The sequence below is a fragment of the Condylostylus longicornis genome, unplaced genomic scaffold (assembly GCF_029603195.1).
Source record: "Condylostylus longicornis isolate FDR11 unplaced genomic scaffold, ASM2960319v2 ptg000044l, whole genome shotgun sequence".
Classification (NCBI taxonomy): domain Eukaryota; kingdom Metazoa; phylum Arthropoda; class Insecta; order Diptera; family Dolichopodidae; genus Condylostylus; species Condylostylus longicornis.
This window is the reverse complement of record NW_026578013.1, coordinates 5,971,385-5,998,844: the sequence shown is the minus strand read 5'-3', so window position 1 is coordinate 5,998,844 and position 27,460 is coordinate 5,971,385. Positions and strand designations below refer to the sequence as shown.

General features: G+C 25.4%; 4 protein-coding genes across 7 annotated transcripts; 1 reads left to right on the top strand and 3 right to left on the bottom strand.

Annotated features, from left to right (window-relative positions):
- Window positions 1-2,081: 2,081 nt before the first annotated feature.
- LOC129610168 (uncharacterized) lies at window positions 2,082-6,322 on the bottom strand. The gene is made up of 6 exons (XM_055522585.1): window positions 5,205-6,322; window positions 4,841-5,140; window positions 4,332-4,777; window positions 4,096-4,281; window positions 3,160-4,044; window positions 2,082-3,096 (listed from the first exon to the last, which is right to left on the bottom strand). The coding sequence occupies exons 1-6, from the start codon at window positions 6,250-6,252 to the stop codon at window positions 2,311-2,313; spliced, it is 3,651 nt and encodes a 1,216-aa protein (XP_055378560.1). The 5' UTR covers window positions 6,253-6,322; the 3' UTR covers window positions 2,082-2,310.
- A 1,011-nt stretch (window positions 6,323-7,333) lies between these two features.
- On the top strand, window positions 7,334-9,116 carry LOC129610348 (POC1 centriolar protein homolog). The gene is made up of 6 exons (XM_055522903.1): window positions 7,334-7,547; window positions 7,698-7,776; window positions 7,834-7,995; window positions 8,049-8,304; window positions 8,375-8,649; window positions 8,715-9,116. Exons 1-6 carry the CDS (start codon window positions 7,444-7,446, stop codon window positions 8,967-8,969), a joined length of 1,131 nt encoding a protein of 376 aa, XP_055378878.1. The 5' UTR covers window positions 7,334-7,443; the 3' UTR covers window positions 8,970-9,116.
- LOC129610349 (uncharacterized) lies at window positions 8,999-9,711 on the bottom strand. Its single transcript, XM_055522905.1, has 4 exons — window positions 9,650-9,711; window positions 9,426-9,583; window positions 9,192-9,293; window positions 8,999-9,133 (listed from the first exon to the last, which is right to left on the bottom strand). Exons 1-4 carry the CDS (start codon window positions 9,651-9,653, stop codon window positions 8,999-9,001), a joined length of 399 nt encoding a protein of 132 aa, XP_055378880.1. The 5' UTR covers window positions 9,654-9,711.
- A 1,227-nt stretch (window positions 9,712-10,938) lies between these two features.
- Window positions 10,939-27,379, bottom strand: LOC129610453 (period circadian protein). Of its 4 annotated transcripts, none has more exons than XM_055523045.1 (5): window positions 27,297-27,379; window positions 25,403-25,589; window positions 22,670-23,855; window positions 13,131-14,915; window positions 10,939-13,030 (listed from the first exon to the last, which is right to left on the bottom strand). In XM_055523045.1, the coding sequence occupies exons 3-5, from the start codon at window positions 23,694-23,696 to the stop codon at window positions 12,273-12,275; spliced, it is 3,570 nt and encodes a 1,189-aa protein (XP_055379020.1). In that variant the 5' UTR covers window positions 23,697-23,855; window positions 25,403-25,589; window positions 27,297-27,379; the 3' UTR covers window positions 10,939-12,272. The 4 variants fall into 4 exon arrangements, with proteins under 4 accessions (XP_055379020.1, XP_055379021.1, XP_055379023.1 ...); XM_055523046.1 differs by having other exon boundaries at window positions 25,471-25,589; XM_055523048.1 differs by lacking the exons at window positions 25,403-25,589; window positions 27,297-27,379 and adding an exon at window positions 24,441-24,716 and having other exon boundaries at window positions 10,939-12,997.
- Between the last annotated feature and the right edge of the window lie 81 nt (window positions 27,380-27,460).

Below are 27,460 nucleotides of genomic sequence, written 5' to 3'. Positions count from 1 at the left end.
AAATTTACGACGTTTTTCTTTAATTCCTGTTTATTTTTTTTTTCTCAAATCTTTATTTTTGTTCTTCAATCTATAAATTAATTGTAATTTTGTGGCACAGAAGATATTGTTTTAAAAATTAATGTGTTGTGCCTCAAATACGAAATATTTAAAATATAATTTCATTATATATTTTAAAAAGTAAAATTTCTTTTTGATTTATTCAAAAACAAAAAAAAAACAAATTTTGAAAAGTTTTTAAAACTTTTATTTAATTTGAAGATTAAATATTTTAATAGTTTTGTCGTTAATTTGATTTTTATTTTAATAAAATTAATATTAATAAAAAATATGTATTAAAAGTAAAAATTTATGTAAATTATAATTTAAATTTTGTTTTTATAATTTATGTATTATTATTATATGTATGTATATACATAAATCCCGATTTTAAAAAAATTATCTGTTGCGTTTTATAATAAAAGCATTTTATAATGTGTATTATGTTCAAAAGAAGAAGAATTAAAAAACAAAATATAATAGCAAAGTTGTAAAGGTTTCAAATCCAAAGAAAACAATTTAAAAATTCTTTATTTATTTAAATTTTGATATTTAAATATATATTTAATATTATTATTTTTTTTTTTTTGCATAATCCTTTTCCTTTTAATAATTATAATGATAATCTAACAATAGTTACAAACGATCGTCATTTTATTATTTTTTTTTTTTGCGAAAATAAATATTTATAAATTACCAACAATAATAAGTAACGAATCCAAGTAAATACATACATACATACATTTAAAAGGACAATCAATTTTATTTTGAAATTAAAGAGCTTTTTTTCGGTTAATTTTATTTAATATTTTCCTAAGCTTCCTAAGAGAGTTATTAGACTATGCCCGCCCATAAGTCTGCAATACGAAATTTAAATGTCACGAGTTTCTCCATCAACTTATAAGTGGAATATATTTTCTAGTATGTTTCTTAATTATTTGAAAACTTGTTAGAGTTTTTCAATATTTCAATTTTTAAATTTAGAGCATTAAAGCTTGATTGTACAAATTATGTAAAGTTTTTGAAGCTTAGCAGTTCTAATTTTAAGAGCTAAAATATCGCAAAACTCTATAAATATTCTGAACCATAACCGAGATTTTATAAAACTCTTTTCTTTTTCTATTTGTTACTTGGGATAATTGCAATAAGTGAAATTGTATTTCAAAATAACCGAAGTAAAAGCAACAACTTTTTTTGTAATTAATTTTTTTTTTTAATATTTTAAAATTTGTTTTAGTTTTTTTTCATTTAACCACCTGACTATTTATAATTTTACAAATTCTTTATTTAAAATCGGTTTCCGTAAAATGAACAAAATAAAGCGTTAAAAATATTGGAGGAAAACTAATGATTTATGTAAAAATACGCTGTTTTACTAAATATATTTATATAGTTTCAATTTAAATTTAAAATTATATATTAAGTTTTCATTAATTAATATATATACATATAAATATAAATATATATATTATTTTTCTAAAATGATATAAAATTACATATATTTCAATAAATAATATTGTTCAATTCTTTACGATGATCCCTGTTTTGTGATGTAATTTAAAAAAAAAAAAAAGAACAAAATATTTTAGAAATGAATTTAATTGAAAAATATTTAATTTAAAGAGAAAGAAGGAAAATAATTAATATTAAAATAAAAAAAAAATGAGTTATATAAATTAATTTAAAATTGAATAAAATAAAAAAAATATATAAAAATAAGAATGCTTTTTTATTATTTAAAATATTTTCGTTATTCTATATAGGAAATTCCCTATTAATTATGAATTGAAGTTGCAATATTCAAAAAATTTAAAAAAATGAAGTTTTCATCCTTAATTGAAAATCATTCTTGCTTTGTAATAAAGGCGAAACATATTTAAGGAGTAATTTATCAAAAAAATAAAAAATATTCATCTTGAAAAGAGTAGTTAAAAAATAATAAAAATCCTGTGTTATTATAAAGTTAAACTATTTTATTTATTATTTATAAATTTTATTGATTACACCATATCTTTTTTACTTAAACACAAACAGATTTATTAACTGCATAATAATATTTTAACATATAGATACATATCTAAAATAATACATGTTTTAAAATTATATTTTGATGCACTTAAAATACGTTTTCTTTAATTAAATAATAAAAAATTAAAAATTATTAAAATTTACTCATAAAACTAGTATAAAATTATTGCTGTATATCATTTAAAACTACTTGTATTGTTTTTTCTTCAATCAGTAAAAAATTTCAATGAATGTTATTTAAAATTATTTGTCACTGCTATCTTCATTCTTGTTACTGATCTCGGTCTTTTCAAGAAAATCGGATATTATTTTTATTTTCTCTTGATTCGAACAATTACTATCATCGCTGTTATCAATTCTGTTTAAGTTTTTTGTAAGTTCAATATTATGTGATTCAATATTGTTGTCATCATTATAAATATTGTTATCTTGGAGCCATGCAAAATTATCATTTTGCTTTGTAGGAAGTTTGTTCTCTTCTTCATCCTCTTTACACTCTGTATTTAAATCGCGCTCAAATTCGTCCATTTGTTCATCATCAATTTCAGATAAATCAATATCTGGATCAGCTTCGCCAGTGACATCTAAAAGACGGGCACGCAATCTTTGATTAATTTCTTCTAATTCTACTAATTTTCTTTTAAATGCTCTACTTAAAGTCATATCCATTGCCAAACCCAAGTCTAAATCAGCACAGTCAAAATTGATGTTATTTATTGAATTTTTAGTATTCAAAAGAGATATGCTGCCGGTAGATTGCGTGTTTACTTTCTTCTCGGTAGGAAAATTTTTAAATTTAAGAACATCTTCCAAAGGTTTGATGGTTAATTTTATTTGACCATTGACCTTTCCACTGAAGTCTATAATGTTATACCATCCTGATATTAAAGGCATCCTAGCCATTAATACAGTCAAATCTATTGAAGAAACACCAATAATAGAATCTTCCATTGGAGTTGGTAAGAGCCGACAATGTGCTAAGTCTGTCGCAGCCTTTTTCCATACTCTTATCATGAAAGGTTTATTGTCCTATAACCATGTACATATTTATTATAAAATTTTTATTATACAAATTGAGCACAATTTACTTACTTTTCTTAAATATTCTGTTGATAAACAAATTTCGAAACGTTTTCCCCAAGATGGATTTGAACATTTTTCAATTACATTTGTGGCGTAAACTAAACCTTCATGAGATTTAAACATTTGACCGTATCCTTCTTCAGCTTGAAAAGTTACATATGCGCTAGGTTCTTCATTAGGAGGAAATCGGCTTTGCTTTCCCTTACATCGCTTGTTACTCTTTTTACTCATCATTTTGATAGGATTTCTTGGTAGGTGTAAAGCGCATTCAATTTCCAATAGTATTTTAAAAGTGTTAGGAATCGTCGTAGATGCAGCTATTGTCTCTAAAGCATCACCTTTCTGAGAACTAGTGCCATTTTGAGGTTGTATTAAAGCTTTTTGTAACATGTCAAGCAAATCGGAAGTTCTTCTCAATGAGCTTTGATTATCAACTGGTTGCTGTTGTATAGTTGAGGAGGTAATGCATGACGAAACGTTTGGGGACGAAGGTGGAGGTAATTTTTGTGATAAATTATCTAAGAAATTGCCCAAAATATTTGAAAGTTTCTCCTTATTATTTTTATTATCAACTGTAGAAGAGCAATTGGCATAATTTTCCTTTATATCGTTAACACCATTCGTTTGAATCGCAACATCATTAAATGCATGTTTTGAAGATTGTTTCAATTTTTGTTCTTGAATATTTCCCGAGTTTGGTACAGCGATGGCTGAAATGCAAGTTGAAAGCATACTGCTTTCATACACTGGATTTAAATTAAAGCCCCTCGATTGTTTTAAATTATTTAATTGTTCTTCCGTCCCAACACACAGTAGACATTGTATATGACCACATATAATTCCACTTAAGGGACTAAAAATGGGCGTTAAGCCATCGATAGAAATAACAGGAAGCTGGAAAGAATTTTTTAACAAAAGAAAAAATAATATTTGTACTAAGAATACCTTTGCTTTACACAAATGATCCGCAAGTAAAGGATCGCGGAAGGCAATATAAAACTGGTGGAGTGGAAGTCGTATAATGCCAAATAATTTTTCATGACTTTCTTTAGATTTTTGCCATAATTCTACAACAAGGACATTATTTCGAACTCTTTCTAGAAATTTGGTGTCATTAATTATGGAAAATACCTGAAATAATTTTTTTAGCAAATAACAAATAATTAATATTAAAAAAATACTTCTAGAAAGTTAAAGTTGTTGTCGTGAGAGAAGCCACTAGAACTTGGGTCATCTTTCCAAAAAGCTCGAGCGACACAAAAATAATCAGCATCTTCTATATTATTCACACATGTCATTCTTCCAACATACAACAGGCCTTTCAAAAAAATATATTTTTCCAATTGATGTTTTTCACTTGTTTGAACACTGGAACGGTCTTGGTTTTCGTCATCAAACTGCGGTCGATTTATAGTTGATAAATTTACGGAGGTTTGATAGGTTGCACTTGCGGTTTGTTTTGCTCTATCTAAACTATTATTTTGTTTTAAGCTATTTGCACTGTGATTCTCATTGTTCGGAGTTTTGGTGACTTTGTAATCTCTTACATCTGGAAATATGCAAGTGGGGCAACGATTTTCCTGGGATGCCATACTATACCGGCAACGTTTAAATTGGTCATTAATTCCTTCAAATAATTAAATTTTATAAGTTTTACTAAAAATCAAAAAGCTTCGACATTCGACATTACCATTAGACTCACTGCAAAAGCAATTGCTTTTCGATCTCAGCACAAGTCTACAGTGTAAATCAGCCACATGAACACCAGCTGTGCAAGACTTAACTTTTAAAGTCGCATCTTCTTCTCGATGAGATCTTGACAGCAAGTTAGTAAAACGAAATTTCGTTGTACCTAAGCAACGAGAATATCTCGAACCGTATTCCCTCCACCAAACGGTAAATAAAATTTCTGAATGGTCAACCAAAAATTCATTTATTTCTTCACATGCTAATTTAATAGGTCTTACTGCTTCTTTATTAAAATCAATTCCTATTGAATAAAAGACATTTTATTTACCAAAATAATTAATCATGAAAATTAAAACTATTATTACTCTGTTCCTTATCGTCAAACGTATTAGAGTAAAATCTCATAACGTCATAATTTAGTCTCCTTTTAAGGTCCGTGTCCAAAAGGTTGGGAGAAATTTTACATTCTATTGTGAAAGTAGTTTTAACAAGAGATTTAACATAAACTTCTCGAACCCCAGGAGGCAAAAGTTTAATATACTTCACATTCAAATATAAAGAGTCAAATTTATCACGAAAAGGCTGTGTATTGTGACAAAAAGCTACATCCTCATCATATGGGGTTGAGACTTTTCGATTTTGTGGTGATTTGGGTATATTTATGCATAAATTTTCTAAAAATTTTTCATTTAATGGTGAGGTTCTTTGAATTTCTTTCAAGGCTTGTTCCTCTTCTTTTTTACTCATTCTTCTGCCTGATAAATAGTTCACTATTCTAGAACTATGTATTTCATCCACTTTGTTTAAATTTCTCTTGCCTTTAGTGTCTTTATAACATCTTGAACTGCATATTAACTCAACTTCCTTGTCCAGTTTTGATTTTTCCGCTTTTAAAAACGTAGTATCAAAAGCGCTTTCCCTTACACTAATTGGATCATGAAACATAATTGTAAATTTTAAGAAAATTTCACCTAATTCTACTCCTTTTTCACTTTGAATAATGTACTTTTGTGTCTCTGTGCAAGCCAAAATTTCGTTTAACAAAAAGGTTTTACAACTTTTAGTAATTTTTGTAGGTACTTTAGCTTTAACGACTCCTATTTGATAATTACTTGTTCGTGTATATAATATTATTGTAACTGGTTCGCAGTTAATTAAATAATTGTAAAATAATTTACAATTCGTAAGAATTGTATATTGAATTACTTTAGACTTGAGATTTAAATTCCTTGCAGATAATTTGTCTTGCCCCCACCAAAAAATTTTGGCAACAATATCATAGTTTTCAAATCGTTTTGCTATAAATTTGGTTTTCCACCTTATATTTAGAATTTCAATTTCTATAAAACCTCTTGATTTTCCGCGAACATTTGGAGGTAATATTGAACTTTCCTTTAAGGAGTTTTTCTGCATTTTATACAAATCATTTTAAACTAATTTATTTAAACAAAAAAAATACTGAAAACAAAATTGCCTTTCAGCTCAGAATTGAGAAACAAATTATGTACATAATTAAGAATTAGTTAGAAATGTCATTGTCAAAATCCCAAATTGTCAATCAAAATTTTTGTAAGCGACTTCCGTAATTACATATAAAGATTTTTACTTCAACCCCATAAACAAAAAACTAACATTCTTGTGTGTATCTTTTGCAAAAATTTTTAAGGATATACATAGTTAAAATGTTCTAATGCTAAAAGTTTTGTATAGAGTATATTGTTTGCCCAAATTATATTTTCCGCACACTTTGTTGCAAATATAAGAATAAGTAAAAATATACACCAGAGCAAATATTAAAACCATGCACAAAGCTCTAAGAAAAGTATAATTTAATCTAAGAAGCAATATCGAAGCATATTTTTATATGAAACAACAATAATCTCAATCACAAATTTATACAAATGCTCGGATACTCTAATATTAGATTAATTTTTGCTGTAATGTAAAGACTCTCAATATTTATGTAAAGCAGATATCTGTAATGAATGTCTCGTCGAAACGTTTTGTTAGGAATGTTCGCATTTTTTTCAAAGCGGATTCAGATTGACCAAAAAATAAATCCGTGTTCGTTTCTCACCGTAACGCGTTCAGAGTTAAGAAATCGAGTGCTTTTTTATGATCTGAACAATTATCAAAGTATGCTCAGATTCCATTCTACATACTTTAAGCAATTCGTTTTTAAAATCATACTCTTTAGAATTACAGTTTTTTTTTATCTGACATTTTTTTAATTTGATAAAATACAACCTCTGAGAAATACAAATTCAGCCCATTTGATTTTAAGGGATACAGTGTTTTTTCTTAAGTCTTCGCCAAGGGACTGAAAAAAAAAAATTGTTTTAAAAAGATTGACAATTTTTATTTTTAGTATGTACTAATTAAAATTTGAAATATTACAAAACACAACCAGTTTATTACTAGAGACATCTTCACTTTGAAAGTTAAAAAAAATTGACATTTTGATTGTTCAGTTAGAGGTTTACAAACTAAAAATTTTAAATTAATTTTTGCAACAGCGTTTGCGGGTAAAAATAAATAGTTGGTAATTTTTTATAATATCATAATTTGATTAATTATCCAAAATAAAAGCATTGAAAGGCAAGAATGGAAGTTACTTCGGAGCCTGGTTTAATAAGGCATTTTACTGGTCACAAGGCAAAAATAACTGATGTCGTTTTTGATAATAACACAAACCAAATCGCTTCTAGGTAAACTTTTACTTAAATACGTATATGTATGTATATGTTTTTCATCTAAATATGTTTAAAATGCAAAAAATATTCCATTGAAGTAATATTGTTATAAAAAATCAAAAATAGTACATATTGTTGTTAAATATATTTAATTTGTATTTACAGTTCCTTCGATGGAACCGTCATGGTCTGGAATTTTCATCAAGTTGCAAGATGTATGCGTTTTAGTACTCACACCGATAAAGTAAATTTGTTTACATTATCTAACTATAAATTTTAGTTTACAAAGCTTTATGACTAGGTTAATTCAATAGCTTGGTCCCCAACAGCAGATTTAATAGCTTCGTGTTCTAATGATAAAACAGCTAGAGTATGGCAACCCAAGATTAAAAGTTCTGTAGGTGAGATGTTTTGCCATTCAAACGTTGTTAGATCGGTCGATTTTGATCCAGATGGAGAAATTGTAAGAGAAAATAATTTGTAAATAGACTTTGTATATAATGTGTTTCGCTTCAGCTACTAACAGGATCAGATGACAAATCTCTCAAATTATGGAGAGTAAGTAATAAAAAGTTTATAACTTCATTTACTGGCCATACAAATTGGATTCGAAGCGCAAAATTCAGTCCTTCTGGAAATTTAATAGCATCATGTGGCGATGATAAGACTATAAGAATCTTTGATGTTACAAGTGGAACATGTATTCACACTTTCCAAGAAAGACAGGGGATGGGCCGATATATTGCCTGGCACCCTGATAGTAGTATTGTCGGTAAATAACAGAATTAGTTTACTTTCATAACTTTTTTGATAGAATTTTGATAAAGTAAAATAATTTTCAGCCGTAGCTTTGACTTGCAATCGAGTCAAAATATTTGATGTACAACAAAGGAAATTAATTCAATTATATGCAGTTCATTCGCAAAAAGTGAACTCAATATCGTTCCATCCGTCCGGGAATTTTTTGATAACTGCAAGTGATGATACAACTATTAAAATTTTAGATTTGCTGGAAGGAAGGCCGATATATACTATAACAGGGCATTTAGATGGAGTTACGGCCGTATCCTTCTCACAAGATGGCAATTATTTTGCAACTGGCGGTCAAGATAGACAAGTAAATATTATTTTGTTTATTGTTTTGAAAAAGTGAAGACCATGAAAATTTTAAAATTTAATTAGCTAATGATATGGAAAACAAACTTTTGTGATGTGGACTCTCCTAATCATTCAACAAGTCTTGAAATGAGCGGAATAACTCCATTGCTCCCAGAAAGTGATGATGCTTTAGTGGAAAATGCTCATCAATTAAAACGAATCGGAAATTTAGAAGGAAAAAATAAAAATAACCAAGATGCTGATCAAAGCGTTTTCGTCGATCCAAGAAACACAGAAGCTTACAAAAATAAAATAAGATTTTCAGAATATGATTCGTAATGATTTTAATTATAAAGAGGGTACAATAATTATATTAGATTATTTTTAATGATATGTATGTTTTTATTTATAACGTCTTTTATTGTATTTATGTCTTCAGTTTTTCGTTCAACTTCTTCTAACATTTTTTTATTCTGCCCAGATTTTTCGGCTATTAAATTTACCTACAAAAAAACTATATGGCCTAAACTATAAATTATATTTAATAAAAACTATTATTACCTTTGTATCAATTTCCTGGAACATATCTATTCTACTCGAGTCAATTTTTAAATTACTAAGTGTTCTAGTGATTTCTTCGTTAAGTACTATGTTGGGATGTTTCTGCAAATACAAATTATCTAACATTGAACTTATTGTTTATAATTAATCATAAAAATGATGAAAACAATTTTACAAAATTTATGTAAACCGAAATTTTTAAACCTGCAAGAAATTATCTGTTTTTATACATACCTGTTTTGATGCCCAAATTTTAGCTTCTTTTTTCAAAAGATTTCCATATATGCCAGGGATTTCCTGCCTAAATGTTAAAACTTGCCATAATAAATCCTGCGTTTCACATAATTTAGAATATTCATTTTCCAATTCTAAATATGACTGCTTCTCTTTCTCTACGACAAAATTATAAAACATAATCTCAGAAACTCAGGTATAATGTATTTTTCTAAAAAAATTACCCATAGACAAATTTAATTATAATTCAAAAATATTTTTAAAAACAACTAACAACAATTCAAACTAATGACAGTTTAGTTCTTTATAAACATTATAAAAGTCACAATTGAACAAATGTCAATGATATCTGTATAATTCACAATTATTGACATTTAATAAGACGCTTACTGAATTAAGATGGAACAACAGCGCTTAAACGCCGCGAAGTTTTGGTAGCCAACCTAAACACTTTAAAAACAAAAATAAAGAGAAAATTATAAAATTTTTATTCCAGCATTAAATTATTATTATTTATCATATTTTAAACGAACTTAAAGCTAAAATGGAAAATTTATATATTACATTACTTTCAACAATTAAGCGTAGATCTTTATATGCAAGTAAGGAAAATTATTCAAAAATTAGTGAACTTGTTTGAGATGATGGTTAATTTTAAGGGTCAATAAACAGCCCGGCATTTGGTTACAGTTCTTTATGGTAAATAAAGTAATTCCTAATTTTTTACGTCTATCGAGTTTAAAAGTAATTTTTATTTTGAAGACTTGCTAAAAGCTCGCATTTGCAAATTTTGAACTAAGATTTGACTAAGAGAGAGGTAAGAAAAAATGAGTTCTTTAAAAAATCAATAGATCGCTCTAATAGTAAAAGAGAAACTGATCTTGGAATCACTTCGGAATCAATTAACTACAGACAATAATTTTGGAAAAATATTGTAAAATTTGGAACAAAAATTATTTTAAATTTAAAAATTTTGTATTTAAACGAGCGTAAAGTTTTATAAAATTCAATAATAGACTATCATAGTAAAAATACCGTATGGAAGTGCCTCATATTATCTTTAGTGTTGAAAATTTGAAGACTTATGAGAATTTCAAAATATAATAAATTTTAGTCGGAAAAAACACTTTCACGTTTCATCGTAAACTAAGATCTTCGAAGCAAATTTAAAATTGGCCTAAATCAAAAATATTATTAAGTTAGAGCTCGTAGGATATGGGTTCAAAACACTTTTTCAGTGTTCATTAATAGTATTATTTTAAAACATTAATACACAATATATTTTTATTTTTTAAAATTCTTTTAACATCAAATGAATAATTTTTTTTATAACCATATATTAAACTAATTTTACTTTAGGCATTATTCTTATAAATATACAAATACATCATCTGTGTGCAGTTTTATTTGTACATATCTACATATATAATTTGCATATGCTATGTACATATATACATGCATACATATACTATAATAAATATTTTTTTCAGTTTGTATATGTATTTGATAGGTATTAAATTTATAATATAATCCTTTTATTATTCAATGATTTTTTATAAAAATACAATTTATGCATACTTACTTTTACATTTAATCAGAATTACAATTATAATTATGTTTATGTATTTAATATGTAATTATAAAATTAATAAAAACTTAATATTCTTCTTTACTCGCTATTAAAAATTATAAAAATTATTTTTTTATTTCAATGAATCTTAAGAGGTACTTTTGAAAAGGTAAACTTTTAACTAAAATATTACATAAGTATAAAATTATTTAAATATTTTTAATTCCAATCAAATTATATAAAATCTATTTTCTATTAGAATGGGTAGAAATCTATTTCTAATAGAATATGTAAATGTATACATTAAAAACAGCTCAGTTTTTTTATTTCTAAATTATGTTAATTTTGTGGTAGTGGAGAAAATTTATAAAATTTAATTTTTACTAATTACTGTTATTTAAAAGAAGTGAAAAGAAAAGCCCAATTTGCATTGTTGGTTAATTTGTAGATACATACATTATGTACAACATGGATATTGGATATACAAACATAATATGAAACGATTTATAACAAAAAACAAGTCAAATTTTTCCCCGAATGCTTGTTTGGATGCCATGGAGATTCTTGTAAGTTTCATAATATTAAAAATTATGAATAGTACATGTGCGTACTTAAATTTATCAAAAAATACGTAGAAGTATTTTTTATAAATATGTTGCATAAAAGTAACAGGTGAATTTTGTTAAAATTTAATCTTTCTTGTTAACAATCCCTATATTCGTTAGGGTTGGGAGTTTAAATTTTTCTTTGTAAGTTGGCTAATACATGATTACAATAATTATCGATTGTAAATCTCGATATAATCATAAATTAATTTATTAAATTGCATCATAATTGAACTAAAGATTTTTTAAATTATATTTTTGATTTCTCAAACAATTTTTTATTAAAATTATTTTAAAAATTAATTAACAAAATAAAGTTTTTAAAAGATCACTTTTAAAGTGAAAATAATACGTCTGACAAACCTCTGCGATTATTTTATTGTTCTTAGTAAATTTATAATACGGTACGTGTCAACTAATAATTAAACAGTTATAGGTACATTTTAGCGCAGTAGAAATAGAAAATAGAAATATATATTTGATTTCGTTATTCTTATAAATATAAAATCTGTGGTATTTTTACATAATTTTATGTTAAAAGAGCATAAAATTTTACAAAAAGTTCAATAAAAAATGTTAAAATTTCCGTTTATATCACGTCATGTAAAAATATCACAGATATAATTTTCTTTTTAAATAATTAAAAATGCAAATAATATTGCTTAATAGTTTTTAACATTTTGGCGAAGGTAACGGGCAATTTTCTTCATAAAGCATTGTTAATTTGTCAAATTCGAGACTCTTACATTTTCTTTTTAAAACTCCATCCTCTTCTTCACTGCTACCAGAAGTTGTATCAGTCAAGCATAATTTGGTTGAAACTCCCTCCAATTCAAGATCTATATACAATTGATCAAGTTGATTATTAACTAAAATTGGTTGATTTAAACATTTTAAGGCAATCATATCATTGGCCAGAACTTTTGATTGAGTAGGTTGTTTAATATGATATTTATATATTAATTCAGAAGTTATTCGAACATTATTTAACCATGGTGGTTCCGGGCGCTTACAATGCCTTATATTTTCTGTGTTATGGATCGTTGTAGTTGCTGTAGTTGCTAATGGAAATTCAATATCATCTTCCAGTGAAGTAGAGGAGATATCTTGAGAAGATGAATTAAATAAATTCTCTTTCATATAAATTTCTTTTTGTTGCTGCTGTTGTTTAACAAAATAATTTTTATTGAAATTTGGTGAAGAAATTTGTCTTTTTGCCTCACAATTTTTATTTTGATCTGAAATGGTCACAGGTGATGAAAGAGAAGACATTTGTGTTCCTTTCAATGGCCTATCATTATTTGAATTGAACAGTTTCGATATTGTTTGTAATGGGACGGGCTGATATATCATACTTGGTTGCGCATAAAACAATTGTGGATGACCATACATTAAACCTGTCATATAAACCGATTTTGGTGAATGATTTCCTTTAAATAAAATTTATAATATACATATGTATTTATATTATAGGAATGTTCAACAATAAAATGAAATTTTAGTCGTGTTTTAGTCTCATTAAATACTTACCATCCACTGTTTTTGTACCGGCCATATTAGTAGGTATATAATACAAAGGATAAAGTCCTGTTGCTGACGATGATACAAAGCAACTTGAATAATCTCGGGAAAAGTGTGGCGTTTGAACTGTTGTAAGACTTACAGAAAAGGGTGGCCATAAATCGACCCCATGGGAAAGTGGTTGAACAGCAACTTTTTCAGTTCTGGAATGAAAATTTCCAAATGTTTTAAGATTTGTTACATCTACAGAATCTCTGGAATTTTCTACATTGTGGTGATGTTTTGTTGTTTTATGCATTTCTTCTTCCCATGTAAAGGAGCCACTGCGTTTTATGCCATGATTTTGGTCATGAGATTTCTTTAACTTATCACCAGATGAACGATTTCTTAGCTCTTTATGCTTTTTTAGCATTTTTACTTCCATGTCTTTGTTATGTTTTTGAAGTAACATTTCAGTTAAAATTGGTAACTGTGTTCGTTCGAATGAAGTGCCTCCATTAGTCCCAATAACTAATGTTTGATGTTTTTGTAAATCTTGCAGATGCTTTTGATGTTGATCTTGACGATTATCAATTTGCTGTATCATTTCAGTATCTTGTTGAAAATCTTGTTGCTTTGTCTGTTGTAAATTAGGTTGTCTCTGTTGAACTTCTGCAAATTGATTATTCTGGTAATTATTACTAATCGATGTTAAATTTTCAGATGATCTGCTACCACCACTTTCAGTGAAATAATGTACTGGACTAACTGAAGAATTATTTTGACTAACGCTCTTGTTTAATTCATCAATAAATGCTGTAGTACCAATTGAATAAACATCATTTGGCGGGACAGTAGTTGGTTTACTATCAAAAAATCGTTTCAAATTTTCATTATAATTAAGCTGATTATATGACGGTGGTGTTTCACTAGAACTTTTACTGTCACAGTAATCATGATGTGGTGATATTTCACCTAACATTACAGAACCACGTTCTGACATGGTCAAGTCAACTTCTTGAGGCAAATCAATTTTTAAGTCTGCACTCTGTGTCACTTCTTCCATTAAATTTTCCATAAATGATGCAAGAGCTTTACATCTTTTTGAAACTTCTTGTTTAATAGTATCTGATGGACGTTCTACTGATTCTGAGAGAAGTTGTAATATTTCGTCTTTTATCAAATTACTTTTGCGCATATTATCTAAAGAACTCATTTGATTTTCATTTGTTGCTGACGAAGATACCTCAAAAACATTACAGTTCTTTGGTCCTTGTATAACTCTATGACTACCAATTATAAATTCTAGTTTTCTTGACCATGGATTTATGAAACTTGTAAATTCGGTTTCCATTATTATATAACATCCATTTTGTACCAAAAATCTATACGGTTTACTAGAATATTTCTTACCAGATATTTGATCAGTTTTGATGAAATGTTCATAAACACTTTTAAGTAATGGTAAATCAGCATAATGATAATAATCTAATATTTGTTTACCAATCAAATCTTGTGGAAAAAATCCAAGAAATGGTACAGCGGTTGTATCAACACTTGATATTATCCCAGATGCTGTATGTTTAGTAGTAAATTTTAAATTTGTTAAATTTGAAGCTAATTGCTCATTTGGTTGTTTATAAACCGATTTAATATTCGTTGCGCTTACAACTAGTAACATGCTACTGCCGTTCAACATTTTAGAGTTTTCAATAAGTGACGTATCATCGGGTGCATCACGAAAAGTCAAATTTAAGCAAAATGGCTCGTATTGAATTACGTTACTTTTGATATCGAACCCAATTGATTTTAAACCTGAAATAATATGAAAATAAAAAAATAAAAATTTATATTATTAATCATTATAATTAAATGCAATTAATGCATTTTTATTGTATTTGTTTTGTAAATATTAGAAAAATACCAAGAGTTTTTATAAATGAAAATTATATGGGAATCATTTTACTTTTTTTAGAAAAAACAACTCTGTTTCAATATATTCTACTTTGAAAAGAAAATTTGAAACTATTAAAAGAGGATCAGGTATATCCTCATCCTTGTATATTTAAAATCAAATCCTTGTATTTAAAGTTCTTTTATTTCAAATATATTTTTAGATGCTGCATGCAGAAAAGAATGAATAAGGAAAATTTCTGACAAATAATTTAATGTGATTCCTTTGAAAAGAATAATTATAGCAGATTTTTCACGTTTTTAACTTGTATAATAGAAATTATCAGAAAATGCTTAAAAACGTGAAATAACTAGAATTAATTAGATTTGATTTTTTCCTAGATTTTTTTTTCAGCTAACCATAAAAAGACATTTATACATACAGATATATATTAATGACATTTTAACAATTTGTCACTGAAAATTAAAAAATCGCTTGAAGACTACTAATTGAATCTAAGTATTTTTCAAACAGATCTAACATCAATTCGTCTACATCAGTAATTAAAGTGATATCGTTGCGAAGAAGTCAAGTAGAGAATAGACATTATGCCTGGGTTTTTATAGACATGATTAAATCAATTTAATCAATTAATAATAGAATATTTTGTTATTCTTCAAATTTGTAAATTTTTGAAATCATTTTGTTGCGTGCATCTAAAACAAATGCCGTGTAATTTAAATATTAAGTAAAAATATCTGTATATAAAGTATTGAGCAAATTATAAAATTAAATTAACTTAAAATTATATTTTTATCGTTGAACGGAAATTCTTTTAAGTATCAAATTTGAGTAGTTTACTATTATTCATAGTTTTATGCAAAATATCGAAAAAATTCTTTTTCGATCGATCTCCATGAATTTCATATTTTAAAAATATATTCTGATCCAGCCGGTATAGAAAGCTTTTGGCATACAATATGGAGATTGAAAAGGGTTTTTATTATAATTTTTCACCAAAATTATTTAATGAAGTTAAAAATTATCATTTATTGACAGCTGCATACTTTTAGGGATTTAAACAATATAACATATAGAATAACTTTCCTTATACGAGTACGTATGTGTATGTGAATGTTTGTAATGTTAATAAAATTTAAATATATTTATATAATATTTAAGCTTCAATTATTTAATAACTAAGTGTAATTTATTTAAGTAATATTTGTTAATCTTATATAAAAACAAGATAACAATATTTAAGTTAAAGGAAAATTATTCGACTGTATTGTGATTAAATAATAATAATAAATATTAAACATTGTTTCCCAACAAGAGTACCTGTATTTTCTCTGTAAGCTCTATGTTTTGCATTGATTGGAATTGAGAGTGAATAAGAACGAAATTTACGATAATTTCTTAATTATTATAAAATTTTATGGCTTCTTAAATTAATGTTAATAAATTAAATTTAATTAAATGATAATAATTAATGAAAAACTCATTTTCTAAATTTTTCATTTCAAAATTTAAACTATTTTCTTATATGGCATCTCTTTATAATTTATTCAAGAAAAAACTCTTTCTTTTACTGTGTGAAAACATAATAAAGTAAAAATAAAAATTTCTTTTCATAAATACGACTAAAATATGCAAATAATATTCAATAAAACAAAAAACAATTAAATAATAACATAATATAAAATAAATAATTAATTATTATTTCATTTATTCATCACAAGGTTATATCACAACCTAAAATTTATTAAATTTTGAATTGAAACCTTATAAGCTTAACATTATTAAAGTATATAAAGGAGAAAGAATGAAAAGCCTTTTTTGACTATTATCTAAATTCTAAAACGTATTTCTGTTTGTATATTTGAATGTAATAATAATGACAATAACAATTAAAATAAATTATAAAATTGAATTTCTTAAGAAAAAGCAATTTCAAAATTGTGTAATATTTTAGGCATTATAAATTTTAATAACTGTTATCATTCATTTTATATATTTAAAAAAAAAACGGTATATGTATGTCATCCGTCTATAGTAATATAACAAAGAATTGTCAAAAAATACCAACAGTTCGATAACAGAATATTTGTAAAGAAAACTACGCTTAAAAAGCTATAATAGAAAACTTAAATAAAAAAATGCAATTTAGAAAACTAAATATTGCGCACAATAAATCTACACTTGACAAGTTTTATGTTTTAATTTTTGATTAACTGAAGTAACGTGATTGACATTTTCAATACGTATCAAATATTAAGAAATTTTATATTAAATATAAAAAACAAAATGGAAATTTAAAAAAAAAATTTCTCCGGTAAACTCAAATTATACGTTCATAAAAAGTCTGTTATCAATGATATAAGGCCTTTTCATAAACGCAAAACTACAAAACAATAATGTGATACATACGCAATATATTTTCAACAGTTGTATAAAAACTATTTGCTCTTTTGAATTCGCAGTATTGTGTTCATGAACAAAAAATGTACCTAACAAAAAAAAATTTATTTATTTTGGTCCAAATATAGTGGAAAATTCTATTTCAGGAAAAATAAACATTAAGAAAAACAAAAAAAGAAAACTAAAACAAAAAGAAATTTTGTTATGTTTAAGTACAACAATTAACAAACGAAATCCTAAGAAAACTGCAAAAGCTAGGAAAAAAAAAGTTGGGTCAAACCAACGGCTTGTATTGTAGCACTTTTCCCTTCAACAAGTGAAAATTCTGCTTTTAAATACAGTCTATGTATACCTATCAAACTATTAAAATTATTTTCATTCATATACAAAACTATTTCTAGAATTGCATATATTTAGGATGACGCATATATGCAGTGTTTGAAATAAAGCAAAAATTAATATAAAAAGGGGTTAACATAATGCTCGATTTTAAGGGTTAATTGTGTGAGTTAAGAGAAATAATTATATTTTTTAATTTCATGGAATTTACCGTTAGCTTTTTGCGTTTATAAAAATTTGGAAAAGCTTGCGGTTTTGGAAATATAAGGTGTCAAAAATTCAAATTTTACAAATTTCAAGAGGTGATAACTTGAGAGGGGGTGGAGATAGAAAAAAATTTTCTTCTAACGAAATGAACTATTTGTTAATGTCTAAAAGCTCCTAAAATTTCAAGCTTCTACAGGCTGGGGTCTAGAAGAAAAATGACATCAAAAATTTGGAAAAAAAGGACTTTAGATAACGGTAAATTTGAACGGCCATTTTGTTTTTCTAAAGTTTAACTATAGTATATCACGCTAGGGGAAGCAAGCCACTGCCTTTCTGCGTTTGCAAAATTTCAAAAATGCTTATGGTTTCATTGCAACAAATATTTAAAAAAGGCCATTTTTAGAGTTTTGGGGGGGTATAACTTCTAGAGGGGGGGAGATAGGTAAAAATTTTGTTCTACGGAAATAAGTTTCTAGTAAAGATCTATGTACGTATGAAGTTTCAGCTTTCTATCTTAAAGGGTGTAGAAGTTTTGTAAACAAAAAAAGTGTCCACGGACGGACGGACGGACAGAGTGAAACTAATAAGCACTTTTTTCAAAAAATTTTTTGGAAAAGTGCTAAAAAAGTACAGCTGATTTAACTGCGCTGATTAAAATATTTTTGTGATAGGTTAGCAATGTTTTTGAACAAACTTATTTGTTTATGAACACAAATATTGCGCAGTTCTCGCTATATATCGCGATATATTGTGTTTATGAAAAGGCTTATAATTTGTTTTTGTATTGCTAATTAAGGATTAAGTTTAAACTGTCATAGATTAATGGTACAAAATTGTAGACCATTTCAAATTGAAACAAAAAGGTTGAAAAACACTTTTTTATTTTATGAAAAATTTTGTTTTACGCATAAAAAATATTATAACAATCATATAATAAATACATAATATATTTAACAATGTGTGTTTCAACATGTGACTTAGATTTATATAAGCATTTATTTATTATGTGATTTGTTAAAAAATTTGGAAGTAATTTAATAAGGAATATAAGGAAGAGATTTTATTCATGATTTGATTATGAAAATTTTTCAATTAATTATATGTTTGTTTATAATTCTATCTATTCTAATTAAAATTATCAAAAAAAGATTATGTTTAAAAAATCGTATTTGTTTCAGTATTTATAATATTTAAACATTTTGAAAATATTTTTAATGTGTTAAAATGAAATTGCCTATTCAGGCTGTTAAGTCTATAAAAATTGTCCCACCCTATATTCTACAGGTGATCGAACATAAGCTCAATACTATGTTAGTAAATCGGGTTTTCGAAACAATACAAATCTTGCCTTCAAATTCCTTATTAAATTTGAATTGTGAAATAGATACTGATACAAATTATGATACAGAATCGAAATACAAACAGACTGTTTCCAAGAATTCTCGGAAAAATTAATTTCTTTGCATTTCTACAACCCCAATAAGTATATTTACAATATTGAAAGCTCAGCATGTGACATTCAGTGTTATCAAAATATCTTGCTCTTATTATATGACAATGAACGTATATATTTTAAAACAAAAAATACTGAAATTCGCAAATAAAATGAATTCAATATGAAAGTGTACAACGAAGTATTGCTTATGTTAGATAACATTATTGAATTTATTTTACTTATTTTGTTTGAAGGTTCCTCTTTCTATATATCAATTTAATACCACTTGCAAGGAATCCTATGCATATGTACGCCTTTTTATAATACTCAGGAATAAAATATTATTAATGAAAGCGTGATTTATTTTTTAGTGAACGATTGAATCTATTTATAGATTTAATAAAAAATTACTTAATTCATTTCTATAATTATTCTAGTTTTTCAATATTTTTTACTTGATAAAATCTTGCATGAATTTCTATATTAAATAAAGTAATCTCATAAGATCCTAATATTTTCCAAACATACTTACAGTGTTTATTTAAAAGAACTAACATTGTGTATATGCATTTTTGTAATAAATAATGAACTGCAATTTCCTGGAAATTCTTATGGTTTTTACAAAAATTTAACTATAACTTTAACTGATGAAGACCTTCAATTATTATAAATGATGGTTATATATTAGGATAAAAATAACTTTTTATAATTTTAATAAGTTTTGTATTTAAATTGTTTGTGTACGTTATGTAATTTTAAAAGAAAAACGAAAAAAAATAGAGTTGACCTTGTCAACTCTGTGATACCCGTACGAATTTGTTATCCTATGTGCAAATAAAGATGCCATAACTGACTAAGGGACACATTAATTTATGCAAAATTTCAATACTGTCTGTTTTTCAAAATACTGTGTGTGCCAAACTACTATTTAAGTTGTATGGCAGCTACCAGAAAAAGCTAAGAAATTTTAACAAATTTTATCAAAAACATTGGTCCTAGTAATATATTCGCTTGTGTGAAATTTCAATACCATAGCTTTTATAGTTTCTGAGATATAGCCAAATAACTTTTGAAGTTGTATGGCAGGTACCAGAAGGAGCCAAGTAATTTCAACGACTTTCATGTAACACATTGGCCCTACTAATATATTCATTTATGTGAAATTTCAATACCACAGATTTTACAGTTTCTGAGATATAGCCAAATAACTTTTGAAGTTGTATGGCAGGTACCAGAAGGAGCCAAGTAATTTCAACGACTTTCATGTAACACATTGGCCCTACTAATATATTCATTTGTGTGAAATTTCAATACCACAGATTTTACAGTTTCTGAGATATAGCCAAATAACTTTTGAAGTTGTATGGCAGGTACCAGAAGGAGCCAAGTAATTTCAACGACTTTTATCATACACATTGGCCCTACTAGTGTATTCGTTTGTGTGAAATTTCAATACCATAGCTTATATAGTTTTTGAGATATAGCCAAATAACTTTTGAAGTTGTATGGCAGGTACCAGAAGGAGCCAAGTAATTTCAACGACTTTCATGTAACACATTGGCCCTACTAATATATTCATTTGTGTGAAATTTCAATACCACAGATTTTACAGTTTCTGAGATATAGCCAAATAACTTTTGAAGTTGTATGGCAGGTACCAGAAGGAGCCAAGTAATTTCAACGACTTTTATCATACACATTGGCCCTACCAATATATTCGTTTGTGTGAAATTTCAATACCACAACTTTTATAGTTTCTGAGATATAGCCAAATAACTTTTGAAGTTGTATGGCAGGTACCAGAAGGAGCCAAGTAATTTCAACGACAATCATGTAACACATTGGCCCTACTAATATATTCATTTGTGTGAAATTTCAATACCACAACTTTTATAGTTTCTGAGATATAGCCAAATAAATTTTGAAGTTGTATGGCAGCTACCCGAACCGGTACCCCGATCATGTCCAATTTAAATAGGGTTCTGGCACTTACTACAATAAATCATTTGTGAAAATTTGGTGAACTTAGCTCAATTAGTTTTTGAGTTATCGTGGGGACGGACGGACGGACGGACGGACGGACAGACAAAGCTAAATCAACTCAGAATTTGACGCTGATCAAAAACATACACTTGAGTCTATATCTAAGACCGTTATTTCTTAGCGTTACAAACGGTAAGGCAAATTTAGTATACCCTTCGAACATACGTTCGTACGGGTATAAACACAGTCCTATAGAGTTGCCCATAGATATATATATAAAATTTTCGTGAATTGACCAATGATATTTTTTTTATAATACGAGTACAAATAAATATTAATATATGCATTAGAACAGATATATTAGGTTAAAAATAACAATAATAATAATTAAAATTACCTTTAATTGTTCATTTATAACAATTGAAGGTCTTCATTAGTTGAAGTTATAGTTAAATTTGTGTAAAAACAATAAGATTTATCACGTTTATACTGAGTGTGATTTAATGCGTTTCATTATAGATTTTCATTAGATGTTCCTATTTAAATTATAACTTTTACACGAAAATATTAATAAAGAATTTATTAACCAATATTAGTTGGTGAAACTACGTAGTGAACCAAGAATTTACGGTTATACATTCCAAAAGGAATTCGAAGTTTTTAAAGGGAATTACAAAAATATTTGAATTATAATGAGTTTTGTGAAACTAGTTAATCATAAATGATTAAATAGTTTCACAAAACAGTACCTACTCACTGCCTTAAGCGGGAACAGCATAAAACTAATTTGGAGCTTTGAGAATCCTATAATATTTTTATTAAGGTGTTTTTTTTAAATCTGTTTTCTCACAAGGATGAAATTGCATAAGAATTTTAATTTGCCATATTTTTTTTAAGAAATTTAAAAAAAATATAATCAAATCCATTTCATTTTGAAAAAATTTAAATTTACATTAATCCTGTATGAAAAGGAATATCCTCGATAAAATAATTTTGTTACATGTACGAGTAATATGTAAACGAGGAATTTTTCAAGAAATTTTATGAAAGGCAAAAATTTAATATTGCATTAATCTAAAAGTTAAGCTGTGGTAAGAACTAAACTTTGTATTTTTCTATTAATATATATTTTTTATAAATAAAATGGGAACTATATTAATCTACTAAAAAAATAAAAGAGATTGAAAAATGTATATGTAAGAGATACTACAGATTTGTTACATAATTCTTTTTATAAAAAATTAATCCGCATTGTTCATTCATAGTTTAAAATTTATAATTTTTACATACCTCTATATTTTCTTAGCATAACACATAATTTTAATTTAAAATCTTTTTGTACGTTTCCTTTATTTTCTGCAAGTGGAATACCAGTTGCAATTTGATTTGCAAATGTTGTACGGTCTTTTGGATGTACAAAATCAATAAATGAACGTCCCAACCACATATCTTTTGGATAACCTAATAATTCAGTTATACCAGCTGTTGTAAATAATACAATACCATCTTGCATCGAAATTAAGCAATAGAAACCATCATCTCTACTTAATTTATTTTCAGTCTTTAAATTGACGCTATCATTATTATTGAGTGATAATTTAGCTAATTGATGATTTTGATGCGATTGCTGTTGCAATTGTAAATGCTGTGTCTGCTGCTGATTATTATTGTTATTGTAATGATGATAGTGATTACTATGATGATGATGATGATGATGATGACTATGATGATAAGATTTATTTGGTTGCTGTTGCTGCTGTTGTTGTTGCTGTTGTTGTTGCTGCTGCTGTTGTAATTCTGCATTTTTTTCAATATCGATTTCAGATAATTGAATTTGATTATTTAAAATTAAATTTGTATTATTACAATTATTTTGTAAATTTTGTGTAATATTTGTTACAGCAGCAAAATCATTTGGCTGTTCGTCAGTTATATTTGTTATATCTGATGTTGATGATGTATTTATTTGACTTGTACTTGTATTATTGTTACCATTATTTGACTGTGTTGTTGTTGATGTCGAAGATGAAAAATTATTACTCTTAATTTTTTTCTTTTTACGTGTTTTTTCCTTTTGTTTTGTTAAAATATGATGATGATGATTTGATTTTGAATTATTTTTATTATTATTCCCTTGATGATGATTTGATGATGAATTATTACCACCATAACCACTGCTACCAGATGAATTCGATCCGCTAAGAATTGATTTAGAACTACCACTACGTTGTGATTGACTATTACTGCAACTGTTTGAGTACGCTGAATCAGATATAACAGCTGTTGTTTTTTTATTTGATGAATCTTCTTCAGCCATATTTTCTATATTTTTATATTTTTATACTGTTAATTTAATCATATAGGTAACAATTTGTAATACTTAATTGAAAGTTTTGTATTTTTTAATTTTTTTTTTTGCACTCACTTTTTAATTTCTGATTTGAACTCGTAGAAATTTTTACTCAATTTTTATTTACTAAATTAAGAAAAAAAAATATTTATTTATTAATCATACAGAACTACATACATGCAAGCGAGTATTGGAAGAAATATTTGCTTGAAATGAAAATGAATCAACATAATATTGTTAGCTTATGGTTGACATTCAAAATAACGTTACATTGTGATTAGAATAAATGTATTGGTAATCGAAAAAAAAAACAAATACGAAAACAAAAACTTAAATATAGTAGAAAAGCTTTTTATTTGTTCTATGTAAAAGCAATAAAAAACGTGTAAAAAAACGTGATAATTTTTAATGTACGAACATGGACATGAAAAAAGTGGTGAATAAACAACCATACAAAATGACCAAAAGGAAAAGGGTTTTGGTTAATATGACAATTTCTTGTAGTTAAAAAATTTAACTCATATTTCCTTTCTCTTTAATAACAAAGTGTAATTCTATAATATTTGTAATGTTACAAAAAATAATGTATAAGTGTATATATGAATATATATACATATACATATGTAAGTATACTACGTGCAAACATATGTTACATGTATGCATTAAAATGTGATATATAAATACTATATCTATATTTCTATTCCTAATCACCTGAAATTGCAAATACGGCTGGGTGCTACAAATTCAAGTAATTTAATTTGATTAAGATTTAACCCAAAGGAATATTTTTAGTTCAGATTAATTAATAATTAATTGTTAAAGGTACTTATTCCTTGAATTTTTAGGTTTGAAAAAACTAAATACAAAATTTTGTTAATACATGGTTAATTTCATAAATAATATAAATGATAAAAAAAACATTTAAAACCTATATTTTGTTATTAGGACCCCAAATTGAAATACAAAAAAAAAATAACTTAAAACAATTTATGTATATATTAACAAAGACTATGCTAATATGTAAGTGTAATAAACTAAACAAAAGTTTAAAAAAAAAGTGTACTACCTACGCTTTATATAACAAAATTTTAAGTTGAGAAAAAAACAAAAATTTTGAAAAAATTTGAAAATTAAAGAAATATTAGTGTAAAGTGCTGCAAATGTGAATATTCGATTTTTATTTATACATACATATACATACAAATATATTTTTTATAAATTTATAATACGTATAGTTAAAAAAGATTTTATTCATGAGAATTAAAATTTAATATGCCACTACTGTATTAGTTATGTAAAATAATGAATGATACATAAATGTACAAAGCAGCAATAAATAGAACACAAAATAAGCAAAACAAATAATTAAAATGTTTTTGTAATCATTATATTTGTTAGAAAATGTATAACAATGTTATAATGCGGTAAAGTAGGAAAAAAAAAGCAAATTAAACACAATAATTTTAATATTATTTAAATAAAATAAAATATTATCTTAAAATTCACTCCAATTCACTCCATTCTACTATTATTTTTTTTTTTCTATATATATATATATATTTTTTTTCTTTTGGTATTTATAAATTGGAACTCATTTAATTAATTTTTAGATATTTTATATAAATAAATTATATGCATGTTTTATTTGTATTTAATATAAGCAATTTGTATACAAAATTTCAAAGGAAATGTTTATATTTGATTGTTTGTTTGTGTATTTTTAATAAGAGTCAATTTTTACTTAGGATTTTCTTTTTTTTCTTTCTTTTGTTCTATAACTTGTATATTTTCAATTCATTTTCTTCTATTTCATTTATATATTTTAATCGTTTTTTTTCTTTGTTAACAAAATTCAAGTAGCTTTAATTTATTATTTATATTTCATAGAAATAAACACAATAAAATAAATTAAATGTACATAAGTATATAATTTGATGGTTTATTTTGAAAGTGACCTAACGTATAAGTTGATTTCAACTAAAATCAAAATATAGTTCCGTTTTGGTTTAGTAAATTTTCAACTCCAACTATTGACATTATGATTGCTTTGGAAATAAAATAGTTTTAAAATTCCAAATGGACTTATAATCACTTTCAAAATAAACCATTCATATACAATATTAATAATATAGTATATATTATAAAGAAATTGCAATAAATTATGAAAAATGTATTTATAAACAAGCACATAATATGAATATTTATATTTTTGTTTAAATGTTTGTTTATAAAATTGAAAATTGAATTTAATTTTTTTATGTTAAATTATTATTTTTACAAAAAAGTGAAGAACGCGTTCGAATATTTATAAATATATTAGATTTTTATCGCATTTATGCATCTCTAAAGTATACATTTCTTATAATATATAATATTTTACATATATAAATATTTTGAAAATTTACAATTAATATAAATATATAAAAATATAAATTATCATTTTATTATTTAATAAAATTTTGTAAATTTCTATTTATTATTTTTTATTTATTTTGAATAAGAACGGAAATTTTGAATTGTAAATAAATTTTGCAATTTTTTTGTTATTTTTTTTTTCTTAAATAGTTTCCTATTAACCTATAATTATAATTAAATTTAAAGTTTATCAATACACATGTACATATACGTATATTTTGATTATATTTAAACACAAATACAAAATTAATTTTACTATGTTATGGTTTTTTTCATTAAAAAATTCAGATTTAAGCTCTAGAATTTTTTAATAGAATAATTTTAAATTCTTTTGCATTATAATATATTTATAATATAAAAATATGTATATCATAGACAGTATAATAAATATAATATGTAATATGAAACCATTGATATAGTTACTAAAAATAAATGAAAAATAATTTTACTTTTTAATAGCAAATAATATTTTTTGAATGTATCGTATAATTTCTACTCAATTTTCAACTCAATTTTCAATTTTATATACATACATATAAAATTCACTCATTTAATAAATATTCCACTCATGTAAAATATGTACTTATATTCTAAAGTACAGTAATAAAATTTTAAATGTGTTTGGGTCTTTGATTTATATAAAATAATTATTATTAAAATTTGATTATGTACAATAAATTTTAATTTGTTTTAAATTGAACACTACTTTTAAAGAGCCCTTTTTTAAATAAAATAATAGCAATTTAAATTCTTATTATTCGTATATAAGAATTTTTTTTTTGATATTTCATACGTTAATGCGTTCTATAGTAGCTTTCACGTTTAATATTTTCTTTAATCACGTTGATTTGTAGCACAAAAATGTGATCAAATTTTTTTTTTTTTCTTTCAATATTCTGATAAATTTTTATCACTTTTCTCTCTTTTTAATGAAATAAAAAATATATTATTTAATTTATTGATATATTATGTATTTTAAAATATTTATTACTAATTAACGCATAATTAATATTTTTTATTATATAAATATCTGTATGATTTCAACAAACAAATTTTTTGAATATTTTATATAAAATACACATTTATCTAATAATTTTATAATATTTTGAACAAGTTAAAGTTATTTTAATAAATTATTATATAATATTTTACTTTTAAATTAATTTTCTGCATTAATTAATTACACTTTCAATAAATACAAAAATTAAAAACGTTCTGAATAGTTTAACCGCCAGTATATGAATGAAACTTGAAATTTGTAATTGAATGCAATGTAAAAATGAAAATACATTCAAACCATAAATTCTATTTAATAT

Bases quoted from the DNA above. Each gene is read 5' to 3' on its own strand.
- LOC129610168 (XM_055522585.1), bottom strand. From the start codon at position 6,252: ATGCAGAAAAACTCCTTAAAGGAAAGTTCAATATTACCTCCAAATGTT. The intron at 4,778-4,840 runs GTAATGTCGAAT...AATTATTTGAAG, and splicing joins CTTTTGCAGTGAGTCTAATG to GAATTAATGACCAATTTAAA. The intron at 4,045-4,095 runs GTATTCTTAGTA...AATTCTTTCCAG, and splicing joins ATCATTTGTGTAAAGCAAAG to CTTCCTGTTATTTCTATCGA.
- LOC129610348 (XM_055522903.1), top strand. From the start codon at position 7,444: ATGGAAGTTACTTCGGAGCCTGGTTTAATAAGGCATTTTACTGGTCAC. The intron at 7,548-7,697 runs GTAAACTTTTAC...TTGTATTTACAG, and splicing joins ACAAACCAAATCGCTTCTAG to TTCCTTCGATGGAACCGTCA. The intron at 8,650-8,714 runs GTAAATATTATT...AAATTTAATTAG, and splicing joins CTGGCGGTCAAGATAGACAA to CTAATGATATGGAAAACAAA.
- LOC129610349 (XM_055522905.1), bottom strand. The intron at 9,294-9,425 runs GTATGTATAAAA...TTGTATTTGCAG, and splicing joins AAATTTGGGCATCAAAACAG to AAACATCCCAACATAGTACT. The intron at 9,134-9,191 runs GTAATAATAGTT...GTTTTTTTGTAG, and splicing joins TCCAGGAAATTGATACAAAG to GTAAATTTAATAGCCGAAAA.
- LOC129610453 (XM_055523045.1), bottom strand. From the start codon at position 23,696: ATGGCTGAAGAAGATTCATCAAATAAAAAAACAACAGCTGTTATATCT. The intron at 14,916-22,669 runs GTATGTAAAAAT...ATATTATTTCAG, and splicing joins TATGCTAAGAAAATATAGAG to GTTTAAAATCAATTGGGTTC. The intron at 13,031-13,130 runs GTAAGTATTTAA...TTTTATTTAAAG, and splicing joins CGGTACAAAAACAGTGGATG to GAAATCATTCACCAAAATCG.